The 17,558-nt window shown below is 42.6% G+C and overlaps 1 protein-coding gene across 1 annotated transcript in view; it reads left to right on the top strand.

The window, feature by feature from the left end:
• The first annotated feature begins 6,964 nt into the window (after nt 1–6,964).
• Nucleotides 6,965–17,558, top strand: part of abca3b (ATP-binding cassette, sub-family A (ABC1), member 3b) — a 45,407-nt gene continuing 34,813 nt past the window's right edge. Inside the window, 3 exon segments of the mRNA XM_082529369.1 lie at nt 6,965–7,284; nt 8,232–8,330; nt 10,261–10,504. Of these exon segments, the coding sequence (XP_082385495.1) occupies nt 8,277–8,330; nt 10,261–10,504 (298 nt within the window). The 5' untranslated portion in view covers nt 6,965–7,284; nt 8,232–8,276.

Raw genomic sequence — 17,558 nt, 5'->3', positions numbered from 1 at the left:
TCTCTGACACAGTGGTCTGCATAATGTATGTGTGGGAACACAAACAGTGGAGGAATTGTGTTGTCAATGGCATTAACCGCATATACAAAAGCGACCAGTGAACCTCTCTCTGCTGATGTCACTGCCCCAACTTGTTTAATACAAGTTAAAGTAATAGTGTGGTAAGTTGTAACATCTGCATTATTGTTACAAATAACCCAGACTGTTGCTGTTACAACTGACCCAGACTCCTATAGCCATGAACTAGCTAACATTACAGCCAACGGCTAAAACATTAGCACTAAAGACCTACACAGAATATATCCCCATAGACATACAAATAACACAATTTAAGTTTGATGAGTTTAACTGAAAAGCAAATAATGCTATTAGAAATTGAAATAAAGTAGAAAAACTTACTTTTTGGCATACAAATTACTTTTTTTCGTGTTAAATTGTCTGTGTTTGACAAAATGTGCTGATTTTTCACATGTGATAGCAGAACTGAATTGGGCATGCACAGGATGAGTCACATCATTTGAAACTTAGCCCTGATTGGAGAAATTGGAAGTGTTACAACTAGAGATGGCACGATACCACTTTTTTATGTCCGATACCGATACCGATATCATAAATTTGGATATCTGCGATACCGATATGAATCTGATATAGTGTTTTTTAATCAACAAAACTGTTTTTTTTAAATATCGTGCTGCATTTTGTATAAGTTCATACTCAAGTTTAAAACAACAACTACACTAAAGCTATTCTGTTATACCTGTATGCAAAAAAAATATTTCATAGTTCAGCAATACTGATCAATCTAATAAACTTAAACCTACACCATCCTCCCTATTCTGGTATTTTAAAGATCAAATCACTTTTATTGTCACATCACATGTGCAGGTACATTGGTACAGCACATGTGAGTGAAATTCTTGTGTGTGAGCTTCACAAGCAACAGAGTTGTGCAAAATACAATAATGTAAACAAGCAAAATACAAGAATGGCTACATCTGAAACTAATAAATATATGTACAATATATAATAGTATATGCATTTCTGGATGTGTATACTAAATATTTTTCTACGTGTGTGTGTGTGTACACATATTTTACAAATTAAATAGAGTAAACAATAAATAAAATATATAAAAATATACAGAGTTGAGACATGTGCAAAACAGTGGCATTACTGTACAGTATGGAGTGCATAATGTTAAAGTTCCAGTAGTGAAGGTGAGGTGTCTATGACGTGTTCATCAGTCTGATGGCCTGATGGAAGAAGCTGTCTCTCAGTCTGCTGGTACGGGACCGGATGCTGCAGAACCTCCTTCCTGATGGAAGCAGTCTGAACAGTTTATGGCTGGGGTGACTGGAGTCCTTGATGATCCTCCCCGCTTTCCTCAGGCAGCGCTTCCTGTAGATGTCTTGGAGGGAGGGAAGCTCACCTCCAATTATCCGTTCAGAGCACCGCACTACTCGCTGGAGAGCTTTGCAGTTGTAGGCGGTGCTGTTGCCATACCAGGTGGTGATGCATCCAGTGAGGATGCTCTCAATGGCACAGTAATAGAAGGTCCTGAGGATGCGGGGGCTCATGCCGAATCTTTTCAGTCTCCTGAGAAAGAAGAGGCGCTGCTGCGCCTTCTTCACTGTTTTGTTTGTGTGTACTGACCACGTAAGATCCTCAGCCAGATGTACACCAAGGAACCGGAAGCTGCTCACTCTCTCCACAGCAGCGCCGTTGATGGTGATGGGGGTGTGTACTTCTCTGCACCTCCGGAAGTCCACTATCAACTCCTTTGTCTTTGCGACGTTGAGGGTGAGATGGTTGTCTTGACACCAGTGGGTCAGGGCGCTGACCTCCTCCCTGTAAGCCGTCTCATCACCATTGGTGATAAGACCCACCACTGTAGTGTCGTCCGCAAACTTCACAATGATGTTGGAGTTGTTAGTGGCCGTGCAGTCGTAGGTGTAGAGTGAGTATAGGAGAGGGCTCAGTACACATCCCTGTGGAGCACCAGTGTTCAGTGTGATGGGGGATGAGGTGATGCTGCCCAGTCTGACCACTTGGCGTCTGTCAGACAGGAAGCTAAGGATCCAGCTGCAGAGGGAGCTGCTCAGTCCTAGATCCTGGAGTTTCCTGTCCAGCTTCGAGGGAACGATGTTATTGAATGCTGAGCTGTAATCTACAAACAGCATTCTCACATACGTGTCTCTCTTCTCCAGGTGTGACAGGGCAGTATGTAGTGTCAGGGCTATGGCATCATCAGTGGACCTGTTGTGGCGGTATGCGAACTGTAGAGGGTCCAGTGAGTCGGGTAGTGCAGAGCAGATGAAGTCCCTGACCAGCTTCTCGAAGCATTTGCTTACGATGGGGGTCAGGGCTACAGGTCGCCAGTCGTTCAATGAGGAGATGGTGGAGGATTTGGGTACAGGGACGATGGTGGCCATTTTGAAGCAGGCTGGGACTACAGACAGAGAGAGGGAAAGGTTGAAGATGTGCGTGAACACTCCAGCCAGCTGAGCCGCGCATGACCTGAGGACGCGGCCGGGAATCCCGTCCGGACCAGTAGCTTTGCGTGCGTTCACCTTCCTGAAGCACTTCCGCACATCCTCCTCAGACACAGTGTGCGCACTGACGTCATCCGCGGTGCGCACACTGTCCGGTCTCATGGTGTTCGCTGTGTCGAATCTAGCGTAGAATACGTTTAGATCCTCACACAGAGAGGCCGTGGTCTGCGGTGTGCTGGTTTTCCCTCTAAAGTCTGTCGGGGTTGTCAAACTGTTGCTCCACCCTGTCCCTGTACTCACGTTTGGCTGCTTTGATCGTCTTCCGGAGTTGGTAATGTGCGTGTTTGTAGTCCGATGTGTTTGCGGAGGCAAAGGCGGTGCTCCGTGCCGCCAGTGCCGCGCGAACATCTCCGTTAATCCAGGGTTTTTGATTTGGGAAGGATTTAACTGTTCTGGATGGGACGACATCTTCCACGCGTTTCCTGATAAATCCGCAGACTGAGTCTGTGTACTCATCAATGTCCCTAGCAGCCACGTGAAACATTTCCCAGTCCGCGTGATCAAAACAGTCCCGCAGCGCAGACTCCGATTGGTCCGTCCAACAGTGCACCGCCCTCCGGGTTGGAGCTTCCTGTTTCAGCTTCTGCCTGTAGGCGGGCAGGAGCAGGATGGAGCGGTGATCTGATTGGCCGAATGGGGCGTGGGGGAGGGCTTTGTACGCATCCCGGAAAGAGGTGTAGCAGTGGTCGAGTAGCCGGTCTCCACGAGTGTTAAAATGGATGTGTTGGTGGAGTTTGGGTGAGACTTTCTTCAGGTTTCCCTTATTAAAGTCTCCGGCTGTGATAAACGCTGCCTCTGGGTGTGCGGTTTCCTCGCTGCTGATCGCGCTGTACAGTTCTCTGAGTGCTCGGTCAGTGTCGGCTTGTGGGGGAATGTAAACAGCCGTAATAATCACTGCTGTAAATTCCCTCGGTAGCCAGAATGGCCGGCACTTAATCATCAGGTACTCCAGGTCCGGTGAGCAGAAGGATTTGACCGGGTGCACGTTCGCATAATCACACCAGCTGTTGTTGATCATGAAACACACACCACCGCCTCTGCTTTTCCCAGTAAGATCCTGTGACCTGTCCGCGCGATGCACGGAGAACCCCGGTAGTTGTATTGCGGAGTCCGGTACCTTGTCCGATAGCCAGGTTTCTGTGAGGCAGATCACGCAGCAGTCCTGCATCTCTCGCTGGAATGAGATCCGTGCCCGAAGCTCGCACAGCTTGTTCTCCAGAGACTGCACATTAGCCAGTAATAAACTGGGTAACGGTGGTCTGTTAGTGCGCCGTCTCAGTCGAACCAGAACGCCAGATCTTCTCCCTCTGCGTCGGCGTTTGCGGCCTCCAGGGCCAGAGAACAAAGGCGTCTCAGGTGAGATGAATGGGGGGTCTGCAAACGGAGCGTCCGTGTTGCAAAACTTGAACTCCGGAAAGTTATAAGAAAGACCGTCTTTTATGTCCAGTAAGGTTTGTCGGTCGTACACAAGGAGACAAGTGCTGCTCGTGAAAAAATAAAGGAAAAGTAAAATTAAACACAGAAAAAAGCTGTTGCTTGGGGGAGCTCGCGACGAGGCTGCCATACTCGGCGCCATCTTGTTAAAGAGTACTTAGCGTAAATATTAAGCAACCTAACTAATAGGGTTCCAACTCCCAGCATCAACAAAAATAAATAAATAAAAAATAGGGAACCACCCCTCACGCTCCACCTCATGACGCTTAATCGACGTAATCAACCTTAATTTGATGCAGTGTGAAAAAAAATGCACAGAAATCAATTATTTTTCAAGAAATATTAAATAGATTCAACATCTTTCTTCAACAAAATTGCAGACTGCACAGATGGTACCTTCCCAAAGGAAAAAGTACTATAGCTTACTAGGGTATTTAAATTAGACTTAATAGTTACTATATACAGTAATTGACTTCTATTCATTTTACATCAAATTAAAACTTTGGGTGTCAGATAATTATTTATTAAAAGCTTGACATTTTAAATGAGAATAAGAAAGAAAAGTATGTCTTTGTGCCCCCCTTTTCCCTGTTAATGCCCTATCGGCCCCCCTGGCTAAACTTTGCTAGATCCGCCCCTGCACAGTGACCAGCGTCAGCTCCTGGTGTAGAAAGTAATATTAAATAAATTCTAACAACAGCTGATCAAGCTTAAACGTGCTGCTGTTGTTCAGCCGCTGGTTTCCTCTTTCTGGTGCAAAGTGGGCCAAAAACAAACAAGAGAGATGGACTCACGACAGAAAAGCCGATCAGCTGATCATTAAGCAGTTTCATGATTGAAGTAGCAGCAAGAAGAGGCAGTCGCTCCATATATCGCTTGTTAAGCTTAACGCAGGAATGCTTTACAAACATTCAGAGATGGACTTACACACTTGCTTTACTTCTCTCGGGGATAACTTTGTTGGAGATGAAATGCCCGGTAGCTAGCGAAGCTCCAAATGCTATCCAGACCACCAACAGGTCCCGCATGCCACAGCGCTCTATCACGTGATGCATACTGCTCCGACGTGCTAACGTTCTGAGGTGAGTTACGGCGTGTTGCAAGTTTTGTGAGGTGCTTTCGTGATATTTAATGGATCGGATTACATTTTTTATTTTTCTCCGATATCCGATCCAGTAATTTAGGTCAGTATCGGACCGATACCGATACGTAATATCTGATCGGTCCATCTCTAGTTACAACTGACCCACATTACAACTATCCCCGGTCTCCCCCCCCCCCCACACACACACACACACATATATATATATATATATATATATATATATATATATATATATATATATATATATATATATATATATATATATATATGGCACATACCTAAAATATGTAACCCTAACCCACAAATAGCTCAAACTGTGTCTCATCTCACCATGAAATTTTTCTCCAGAAGACATTTGGGTTGTCCATGTAAGCAACTACAAATTTTAGTCAAGCTCAACGGTGTCGATTTTGGAGCAGGTGTTTCTTAGTCCATGGCAGGCTTGAGCTTTGGTTGTTCCTGGGAGGTTTCTGCAAATCCAAACCAATTTCCTGACATCTGCAGGTGACATTTTAGTTATTCTTTCAGATCTTGGCAATTTTTTTGACACATCCAAATAACTTTTGTACAATTATTTAAACTTATGGTCTTGGAATCTGCAGGTGTTTAGAAATGGCTCCAACAGACATTTGAAAGTTGTGTAAATATACAATCTCCTTAGATCTTCACTGAGTTCTTTGTACTTTCCTTTTGTTCTGAGTGTTGGTCAATCCAATGAGAGCAGTCAAACAAATCCTTGTTATGCTGGCAAAGAGAAACTACCAGTTGTATTCAATCATGATCACTATAAGGAGTTAATAGGACTTATCCATTTAAAGACATTTCATAACCTTCAGCACCATTTAGTGAAAGATTTGAGTGTGTATATATTTGAGCCTTTATGTACACTTTTGGCTCTGTGTGGACTAGAGAAAATCCAAAATAAATTCCAACTTCTGCACAAAGTTCCCGTATATCATTACAGTTCCATATAATCATTCCACCCTGGAAAAGAAACAGGTCACAGAACTGAAAACCCCCAATTTTCAGTGACATTCACGTCCATGATGTGTGTATGAAACTGCTGACCAGAAGCATATATGTCCTTCCCAACAGTATGTTGGATTATTTTTAATGCTAAATATACAAACACAAAAGCAAACAAAAGATGCCCCCTGCACGCACACACACACACACACACACACACACACACACACACACACACACACACACACACACACACACACACTTAATAAAGATAAAAGGAAAGCAAATAGCTCCACTTGTTTGATACACTACATGGTCAAAACAAACAAATTTCTGTTAGATCAAAATCTTCAAAAAGTTCAAAAAAGGTCCCAAGACATTTCCAGATATCTTTGTCTTCTCCAGAGCTTAACATTCAGTCAGTGAGCTGTAACCTCAAAATAATTTCATCAGCATGAATTAAAAAAAGGAGAAGAAGCAGACATTATATAAACAATCCAAGAGAGAAGTTACTCCATCTGGGTAGTAAGTTTTTGTTGTTGTTGTTTTTTGTCATCTTAACCTAAACTGACTTTTATATTTATTTATGCAGTTTTTGCAAGTTTCCCAACTCTGTGAAAAGAAAAAAAAAATAGTGGAGCAGTACTCCTCAAGCCTGACATATAAATATAAATGCGGTGCCTTTGCGCTTAAAGACGGAAGATGATCTCATCAGGGATTACTTAAAAAAAAAGTTTAGTGGTCTTGATAGAAAGCTGAATAAATAACAAGGAAATAGTAACAATAAGGACAGTATACAGCCTCATACCAACTAAAACTATATTTAAAACTATTATTTAATCTATATTTGGTGTTATATGTGCAGCGGTGACTTTCGATCCCAGTTATTGGGATCATGTGACACCCCTATGTGGTCACGTGATATCTTTTGTTGACGTTTCTCGCTGTATTTTACATGCAATATATCCATGGGCTTATCCAGAAGCTGGTGCAATGTCATCGCCTCGCTAGCAAGCAGCAAACTCCGGAGGGTATAAACTTGCACTGGGCTGCCGGCGAATAGCTTCACTAATGCTACCGAGTATCGACAGCACTGGCGAAGCAAAGAGAGCCGAAGAGATGCTTTTGTTGTCGGTTTAAGACGATACGGAGGGACTGTTTTCACCTCGACAGGAAGAGGGACACCGCAGTTCGTGGAGTTGTTGTGCAGAAACCTTTCTTTTTGAGGTAATTGAGCGTATTTACAGTACTATTTACACTATTAAATAGTGTGAAATGTAACTGTGTCGATGAGTCAGTGCCTCAAATGTAGGAAATTGCTGTCTTTTTCCCCCTCGGCTGCATTATTTGCATTCATCAGAGCCCTTTAAGGATTGACAAGAAGATTGACCAATCGGGAGAGCCAGAAGGCCCGGGATGGGCCAATCAGAGACGATGTCGAGGAGGTCCACGTCTTTAACTCCCTGTGCGTGGTTATTGTTTGCCAGAAAATACTAATAAGGAACTAGGTCAATGCGATAATTGAGCCCTGACTTATTATAGTCAATGAGACAAGTTCCCAGTTCCTTCACAGAAGGGTCAGTTTTATTCTGTTTTATTCGTGCTGTGCTGTGAAATAAGATTCTAATGGGACAAAAGTGTACTGTGAGACTGCGAGGACATCCTGGTTTAGGAGTTCATGTCTATCGATCGCGCTTTCTGGACTGTGTGTGTTTGTAAATGTGGTATTGCAGATGTGCGCATTCTCGTGTGTTTTGGAGCTGTCACAAATAGCTCTCTGTCTGTGATCTTATTACTCCTATAATAACCTATTGGGGAATTTCCATTGACTATTTATGTAAATGTAAATGACCTGGTTTTTTTTCTTATCACCTCTTTGCCCATGTGCCTCTGGTGTCTGAACAAATTTCTAGACTCTTATCATCTATTTTGTATTTATTATAGCTGTTCATATTTATTACCCATCACAGTTTGTGGAATTTCCTTTTAACTTCTCTTGTTTTGGTTTTCCTCATGGTTCTCAGAAATTATTAAAGATCATGCTTTTGATGATTGCTCAATTTCACTTCTCTTTTCGAATCTGCTGTTAAATAGAAACTCAGAAAGAAGTCATTACAGTTTAGTAGAAGGTAAATCTGGAATGAAAACCTGACTCGCTCTCTTTCTGTCTCCAGCTCCGACAGAAGGCAGCTTGAACTGTGTCCTATGTACCCTTCAAAATGGCCATTTTCCAACAATTTGGACTACTGCTGTGGAAAAATTATCTTCAGCAGGTGAGTTAAAAGAAGGTGTACCACTTCTAACCTGCCTCTATGTCCTTTTTAGGTGCTGATATTCTTCGCAGCACCATTGTGTATTGTCAGAAGTAGCAGTGTTTACAGAGGGGCCGCCTGGATTTACAGCACTGAATTGATAGCAATATGAAAGCTCATAAATACAGTAAACTGACTAACAGTTAGTTTCATGAACTTAAGATGTTACCCAGTGGGTTGAAACCTGTTTAAGCTCAGAAATAGACAATATGTTTGTACAGTTTCTAGACTGGTCAGCTTATTGGTGGCTATCACATGCGTTTCCTAGCCTTATATGGCTGTCTTCGGGAGAAGTCATGGTGTATATCTTTAGTTATTTCAGTTTTTTTTTTCTTTCAACATAGATCATGAGACAAAAATCATTACAGCTGGATTTTTCTATTGTGTTTATGGGAACAGCATGTGATTACATTCAAAGCCTGTCAGTTTACAGAAGACTGGAAATCATTTTTGCAATACAGAGTGCTTGATTTATACTGGCACAGGCTATTGGTACAGTTCTGTTTGTGCATTGTGCTCTGTAGCTCTTGTACACTTTTGAACATTAATACCAGTTGATGATTTCACAATCCTGCACATTTTGAGAAATGGCTTTTGCTTTCTGCTGCATAGCTTGTGTGCTCTGAGGGCTGTTTCTCCATCACCTATTTGTCTTTCACCTGCTGCTCCAGCTGTTGCCTTGATTCCGTTTGCAGAACACAGGCGCACTATATAATTTAATCTGTCTTACAAAATCTCATATATGATCATATTTGACTTTTACAATGAAATTCACAGACACAGTAGCTTAGGCCTGTTAAAGCCCACAGCAAAGCCCATACATTTCTGGTTCATCCTGTTTTTTATTTTGTGGTCATCACCCCCATGTTGATTTTGACATTATTTTCTAGTTAAGTCTTTTAAAACTTGTAAGCAAGCGAGTTGTGTAAGCAAGACAGATTTCCCACAACTATATGCAGTCATGAAACTAAGTACACACCATGATTCAGTAGTTTTTAGAACCTCTTTTAGCAGCAGTAACCCAAAGTAATCATTTTCTGTATGACTTTATCAGTCTCTCACATCATTGTGGAGAAATTCTGGTGTATTCATTACAATGTTGCTTCAGTTCATTGAGGTTTGTGGGTGTTTGTTTATGCACAGCTCTCTCAAAGAGCCTGCTACAACATTTCAGTCAGGCTGAGGTCCGGACTTTGATTGGGCCATTGCAACATATGACTTTTTTCTTTGTCAGCCGGCAGCAACCTGCCAACCAGTTTTGGCAGGTTGCTGCTCCACACCAGTAAACTGCCAAAACTGCTGTTGTTACAAAGGTGGTCATACTTGCTGATGATCAGTTAATCCAGTACATTTTATTAGCAGCATCTGGCTGCTTCCTACCCATGGGAGCAGTAAGGGGACACTACAGTTCACACTGACTTTTTTGCATGACTATATTTTACTCTGTGCTTGCATTCATTCTCCTAAGTAGCAATTTGGATTTATTGCTGAAAGGGGAGGGTGTAATATTGAGATTGAGATTAATGTCCTGAAACTGTCCAATGCACTTTGTACTTCAATCACTCAGCAAGCGGAGTCTATCACGTAAATTACGTTTTATTTTAAGTGTCTGTGAAATTGTCTCATTTCACTCCATAACAGGGTAATAGGAATAAACCAATGCCCCAAACCCCATCCTGATTCAAATGATTAGTAGCTTGCATTATCATAGAGAGGTTTTTGCAGAGCGGTTGTACATGTTAATGTCACAGTATTTTTCCATTTTGGATGACCTAAGGGAGAGTTTATTTATTTCCCAAGATGTGTTGCCTTTATTAAAAATGATCAGTACTTTGTGTTTCTGTATGCACTTGATACCAGTGTTAATACTCTCCCTCACTCTGCTCCCCAGAAACGACAAATCCTTGTAACTCTGGTGGAGATCCTTCTTCCCCTGCTCTTCTCCTGCATCCTCATTGTATTGCGCCAGAAGGTGTCTTTCAAGGATTACCCAAATGCTACAATCTATGAGAGCTACTCAGTAGAAACACTACCAAAAGATTGGAAAAACTTACAGCTGACATATGTGCCCGGCAACTCCAGCGTGGTGCGTCAGGTGGCAGAGGATGTGCAAAGAAGCTTGTTCCTATCCTCAGGTGGGGAACGAATGTCGTATAACATGTAAAGATTTGTTTAAGAAGGAATTTTAATCCAAATGTAGATCTGTGAAAAGTAGGTCAGAAAATATATTCCATCTGCAGTTGATCAGTCAACAGCCAAGATTTGATTGGCACCAAAGATGATCAAAGGCATTTTTTTGTAAAAATACATCTAGATTTGAATCAGAAGGTATTCACGTGTCCGTCTTTGTGTTTAGCTCTTTCTGAATGTGATCATCCATCAGCCTGTTTGTCTCATTAAGGTATAGTTTGACATTTTGGGAAACCTTCCTGAAGATTAGATCAATACCAACTCCACTGTCTGTCTGGTAAACACAAGGTTACAGAATGCAGCATGTTAGTTTGGCTTTGCGTAGAACTAAAAACAGGAAAAGAGCATGAAATCTACCCTCACCTCTCAACTAAAGCCGACTTATAAACATTAAAATGCGTCTTTCCCATAATTCCAGTCTTTATAGTGAGCCGACCTAACAGGTTTCTGCCTTTAGTATTTATTTTAGTACAGTTTCTTGTCAGATGAAGTAAAAAAACAAATGTTTGCAGGAACATTTATTGCCAGTAAAACAAACCCTTTAGCCCTGACACCATTTGTAGTTGAGGACAAACCTGGGAATACTTGTTCTTCCAGAAACAATCCTCAGAAGGGCCACACCCTGCTCACGACCAAACGGTGTCAGCTTAGAGTTTAGACAAGGAAATGAAAAGGACACACACTGTAGCTCACATGGCTGCTCCCCCGGGGACACGTCTTTTTAAAAACTCAGGCGCTAACACACATCTGCCCTGTGTGACCAGTTATTCAGATAAACATGCAGACAGCCTGACAGACAGGTGTACAAACAGGCTTTTTGCATATTTGTTTTCATTTTGACTGACAATTGGCACGACGGGCAAATGGCTGCCGTGTGAGGTGAGCGGAGAGATACACAGGTAGCCAGAGATCTGTGGAACTGCTTCCCTGAACACAGCTATTTGAGATCTAAGCTCAGCTGTTAATAAATAATTTAACTAGTCTTAGCACTCAGAGGGGAAGGTGAAGAGGGGGTGATCAAGGCTGAATCACTGATATTTTGTTTTTCCTGCTGTAATTCTACAATGTTGTGCCTAAAATGAGGGATTCTTTTAAACAGATAACACATTAATTAATAATTAGAGATAAATAATGGAATTATTTGTGACTCCGGTCATGAAATTGTTTATTTTCCAAAATATTGTGAAATGGTGTGTTACAAAACTATTTTTCCTTCCTGTCATCATTTAAGAATAATGCTTCCCTTTTTAAAATTTGCAGATAATCTACTTCTTTTAAAGCTTTAAACACATAAGTGAACAGTTTTACTCAAGACAACAATTAATAAAACCTAATCTTACTTTATCAGTTAAATCACTGTTTTTTGAAAATATGCAATTCCAACATCTTTATGTCCTCAGTGATCTGTTTTCAGGGTTATTGAGGTTGTCTCTCGTACACACTGTTTTACCTTCAGTCTCATGTTCTCACACTCCAAGCAGACCCTCCTATAAAAAGAAGAAAGAAAATGGTTCTTTCTGCCAAGTTAAGTCTGAACATCTGGCCTTTTCACATTTCAGCATCACCATGGACACATAAACATCATATTATGCACCTGAGGAACTGAAAACGCGGTGGCTTACTGTCATTAGGGAAATACCCGTGTGTTCGTTCGTGTTAATATCCTATTGTTACAATCTGTTTGCTAGAAGCTACAGAAAGTCTTTCTAATGCTGGTAAAGTGAACTGCTCTTAGGAGTAGCAGTGGGTGATATAGCCTCAAAATTATATCTGGATATTCCAAGAAAATGTGCAATATTATTGCAAATTCGATGATTTTGACAAATTTTATTGATGCAGGCAGCAGCTTTTGTAAGTAATTAAAGGGAATTTTCCATCTTTCTTTTGCAGTGAGCATTGATGACAGACTGCCAAATTTGTAGTGTGAATCTATTGAAACAAGGTGCCAGCAGCAGCAGCCACAGGATTATGGTGTATTAGTAGTCACACAGCATTATATCCAGTGACAAATGCAAGCACAGAGTAGCCTACGAAGAGTTCTCCTGTAATTCTGGAGGAGATGCACAATATTGTCACATAATAAAACTGCAAAATATTCTCTTCCCGGGATGTTTTATCTTTGTAAACAGCTGCTTAAAGCCCTGGTTTTCAACCATGTAACCGCATCACTAATTTAAATCCACCATTTGCTCTTCCTGACATATGGACTGAAACTTGTGATGGTTGGTTGAGTCATTGGTTACTTTTGGGTTGTACACCACCAGCTGCTAGCATCATACTCGATGGTGTGTTTTTTGCCAAGTGGTGAAACACATTTGTTGTTTCCACCTTTAACTGGAACAGTTTCCTTGCATATTTTACTGGATAAATACTGTTTTCTGTTGGAGGTTGTTGAAGTAGCTTCCTTTTTAGGAAGAGGTACATGGATCGATCCGAATACTTGCAGTACTGGCCTTGTATTTACTTGTTATTGAATTGATACCAAACACTGCATGATCGCACAGCACTAGGTACTAAGTCTTCAACATAGGGTGACACATGGCTCTTGTTATCTTGTCTTGTTATTGTGAACTAGGGAACATAAACATAGCTATTGCTATTGCAACCTCAATATGACACATTTAAATCATGTAAGAAATATTGCTGGTATTATCGCAGATAATATAATATGGTGCAGTCCTATTTGGAGAAGACCTATGCTGGATATTTGTTGACTATATTTCCTGGTTTTCATTGTACAAACTGACCAATCACAGCAAGACTTTTTGGGGACTAGATAGTAGCATTTCAGAGGGTGTAAAGCGGTGCAGAGAATAAGATATAGATATGTCTATATGTGTCTATATGTCTATATATATGTCTATATGTCTATATATATGTCTGTCTATCTGTCTGTCTATCTGTCTGTCTATCTGTCTGTCTATCTGTCTGTCTGTCTGTCTGTCTGTCTGTCTGTCGTGTTTTATGGGCCGATGGATTTTTTATTTTATTTTATTTTATTTTTAGGAAGGGTATATATAATGAAAGGTGTTGGATTGGCCAATTGGTCATGATCGACTCTGGGCTGGACCAATTACAGCCGAGGAGGCCGGATGCACCCTCTCCCTTGTTTAGCAATCACGTGATTTTCGCGCATTGCATGCCGGGAACTCGTGGCAAAACAATCCAAGTACCGCATCAAATGCAAGCATTTGCAGCACCGCAAAACGTTCATTCTCCGGTCCCAATGCCTTCTTGTTTTTTCTTTGACGCACAAAAAGGAATGTACAAAAACAAAAGGAGAATAATGCCGGTCCGTACAAAGACAGACTCGACGAAAGGACAAAGAAAAGATATGAGGAAAAAATCAAAGGAGTGAAAGGGTTAGACCCTTACGAGCACACAGAGTGGACAAAAGACATTAGCGTGCTGCCCAACTTTCACCACGCTCATATTTATAATTATACGGTTCTTGGAGTGAGTGCATGCACTCATGAAGTTTAGTAACTTCAGGTCACTGCAACAAGCCCAGGTACAGTTTACCGACGGATGGGTACAGGACCTTGAAATGCACCGTGTAGAACGGAAGACGATCGTACGTACAGAGTTTACCAGTCTCACAAATCGTCTTCATAAATACACATTCGTTAACCGTTTATTAATATAACCTTTGAGCTCAACGGTAATTAATTAGTAGTGGAAATAATTTCTGGTAGCATTACAGAAATGTAGCAGTGACAATAATATTGTATGCTGTAATCGTACTGGACAATTAGTGATACAAAACAACTGTTTATGTTTTTGTCAATGTACCATGGTAATAACAGAAGCGAAACGCAATATTGTGTCAGGACAATTCACTATTTATGCACAATAAACACAATAAACAAAGGAGCATAGCGCAACAATTTCTGTTCAGCGCCAGACTTGCTTGTAACCTATATCACCAATTATGTTAAGAAAAATGACTATTAACTACTACAAAACTCTGACCTTTGTGGGAATGCTTGGAGCAGACTAACCTGTGAGCTGGAGTGTTCTGAGACGTTATATTTGGTATATCCAGACCATCCGTCGGCTCTTACTTCGGAAACATGGCTTAAAAAATTTCTCTTCAACGACTTAGTTGACCTGGATGACTGAGAACCTTCACAGACTTCAACGACTTAATCCGATAAAAAAAAAAAAACGATCTCTTTACCCGTCGGCTTCCCGTGGCTGTCATGCGACCGGCTATTGCAGTTAATAATACAACAGCTTCTTGTCATTTTTTGGGTTTCTTTTTATCGCTGTGTAACTGAGTTCAATTGAAAGCCTGCGTGCGCTAGTACCTCTTGCCACAAGTTCCCAGAATCCTTTGCGGTTTTAACCCTGAATGACGTCACATTTTCAATCTTTATCCTGGTGGGCCGGTCTCTAGTCAAAATGCCCGGGCCGATTTTTTTGTCCCAGTCCAGCCTTGTTTACACAGGTGCACATAAGTGGTCCGCATGTGCGCATTCGCTGTCAAAATAAAAGACGCGCACCAGATAAGAAGTTGCAACGCAAGTTTGCGTCCATATAAAAAGCACTGTTTTTGTCCGCTAGAGTGGGATTTTCACGGCACATTCCGCACCACATCTCTGTGCGTTCATCATTTGTTTGAAGCCACTCACCTCCTGCAACCACTTTTCCGAGAATACGTGCTTCTTTTGTGGTTTCTTTTGTGGAGGAACACCAAAGTAATTGCTTAAAGGAGCTTGCTTCTTCGACATCTTTAAGAGTTCTAAACAAATGTCTGTCCTCCCAGAAAATATTATGTACGCAAACACGCGTCGCAACCTCATATATTGTGCTCGGTTTTTTTTTTTTGGACAGCGAATGCGCACCTGCGGACCGCTTCTTCTGGGCTATATTCTCAGCAGCATATTGTAGCGGGTCAGAGCTGTTCGGGGTTCTGTTTGTACAGTTATGTTTTGTTTATGTTGCCATAGTGACGGGTGACGCCCTCTCGCGACGGTGTGTCCTTCCGGGGTCAGAGGGCGCCCTGTGTGTTGTTGTTGTTGCTGTGCGGTTGCCGCGCTGAGCAGTTAGCTAGCGGCAGTGTTCTTCTGCAGTTGTCAATAAACGGCTGTGCTCCCTGGCTAGCTCACGGGAAGCAAGACCAAACGACACCTCCGTCTCCTTTTTTTTTTTTTTTTTTTCTGATTTTTTATTTTATTTTTTTTTTGGGGGGGGGGCTTTATTGGACAACTGGAAAGAATAATGAAGGCTAAAATTTGGGCCCAAGGCGAGGAGTTCCGGAGAAAAGACGCTAACCAGAGCCAAGGAAGTCTCGCCAGCTTTCGCTGGAGCAATCTAATTATAGAGACTGGCACGCTAGCTTTAATGATGCAATGGCTGCTCACTTTAAAAAAAGTTCTCCCGTGTGTTCGTCCCTGCTCTCGTCTGTTTCAGACATGGTTTTTTTGGGATTTTTTGCTGTGCGGGACAGAAACAGCAGCTGCTCATAAGTATTCACAGTCCTGCTCGTGGATTAGCAGAGACAAAATGTGAGCGTAGATTGGACTGCACACTGCGCTGCCTCCTCCAGAACACAGCGGGCCCTTCTCATTCTCTCTGAGTGCTAACCACAGCTGTTCAACACCACTTGACTTTTCCTAACAACAATGTTCTCAGATGGCTGTGGCCACTTTTGTTCCTTCTCGCTGGAACAGTTGCTCTTCTGGTTTTCTTTAATGTCTTTGTCTCTTGGTGGTGTGTTGGATGAGAGCTCGTTGCCTTGCTGACCAAAACGGTGATGAGACTCTGTTCAGGTTGATGTTTGTTGATATCACCGTGGTTGTTATAGTGATTGCCTTGGATTTGTGGCCCCACTCATCAGTTTGAACTCTTTTTTTTTTTTTTTTTTTTTAAATGACATCAGAAACAGCAGTATGCGACATTACGTGATGGCAGAGCTTCAGTTCATCCGTCTCCTTGTCTGAGCTCGCCACATTGGTGTCAGAAGTGGGATGATGGTGGCACCCAATGTTCTGACCCGAGTGACTTTTCCCCCCGCCGGTCGTGACCGGCCGGTGCGCCAAAAGAAGGCACCTGGACATTTGCAGGACTTTGTGTGGGGTAATGGGGTCGTTGGGGACGACTGACCCCTTAGGTGGGGGCTATGTAGCGGGTCAGGGCTGTTCGGGGTTCTGTTTGTACAGTTATGTTTTGTTTATGTTGCCATAGTGACGGGTGACGCCCTCTCGCTGCGACGGTGTGTCCTTCCGGGGTCAGAGGGCGCCCTGTGTGTTGTTGCTGTGCGGTTGCCGCGCTGAGCAGTTAGCTAGCGGCAGTGTTCTTCTGCAGATGTCAATAAACGGCTGTGCTCCCTGGCTAGCTCACGGGAAGCAAGACCAAACGACACCTCTGTCTCCTCCTTGTCTGAGCTCGCCACATTGGTGTCAGAAGTGGGATGATGGTGGCACCCCATGTTCTGACCCGAGTGACTTTTCCCCCGCCGGTCGTGACCGGCCGCTGCGCCAAAAGAAGGCACCTGGACATTTGCAGGACTTTGTGTGGGGTTAGGTGGGGGCTATGTAGCGGGTCAGGGCTGTTCGGGGTTCTGTTTGTACAGTTATGCTTTGTTTATGTTGCCATAGTTACGGGTGACGCCCTCTCGCTGCGACGGTGTGTCCTTCCGGGGTCAGAGGGCGCCCTGTGTGTTGTTGTTGTTGCTGTGCGGTTGCCGCGCTGAGCAGTTAGCTAGCGGTAGTGTTCTTCTGCAGTTGTCAATAAACGGCTGTGCTCCCTGGCTAGCTCACGGGAAGCAAGACCAAACGACACCTCCGTCTCCTCCTTGTCTGAGTTCGCCACAATATTAAACATATCAGGTCCCCATAAGGAGAATCATGTGCTAACGGCTGTCTAAATGACTCGGGTAAAGTTTGTAGCATGCATGCTTGTTGTTTTTGTCTGCTTCCACTTGTCTTTGCACTAGGATGATGTCGGTGTAAACGTGCAGTCATATTCGTTGTGTCTGTGAAGGTTCTCAGTCAT

This window comes from Aulonocara stuartgranti (genome assembly GCF_965226115.1).
Source record: "Aulonocara stuartgranti genome assembly, chromosome: 4".
Lineage (NCBI taxonomy): Eukaryota > Metazoa > Chordata > Actinopteri > Cichliformes > Cichlidae > Aulonocara > Aulonocara stuartgranti.
This window is presented reverse-complemented; position numbering and strand designations above follow the sequence as displayed.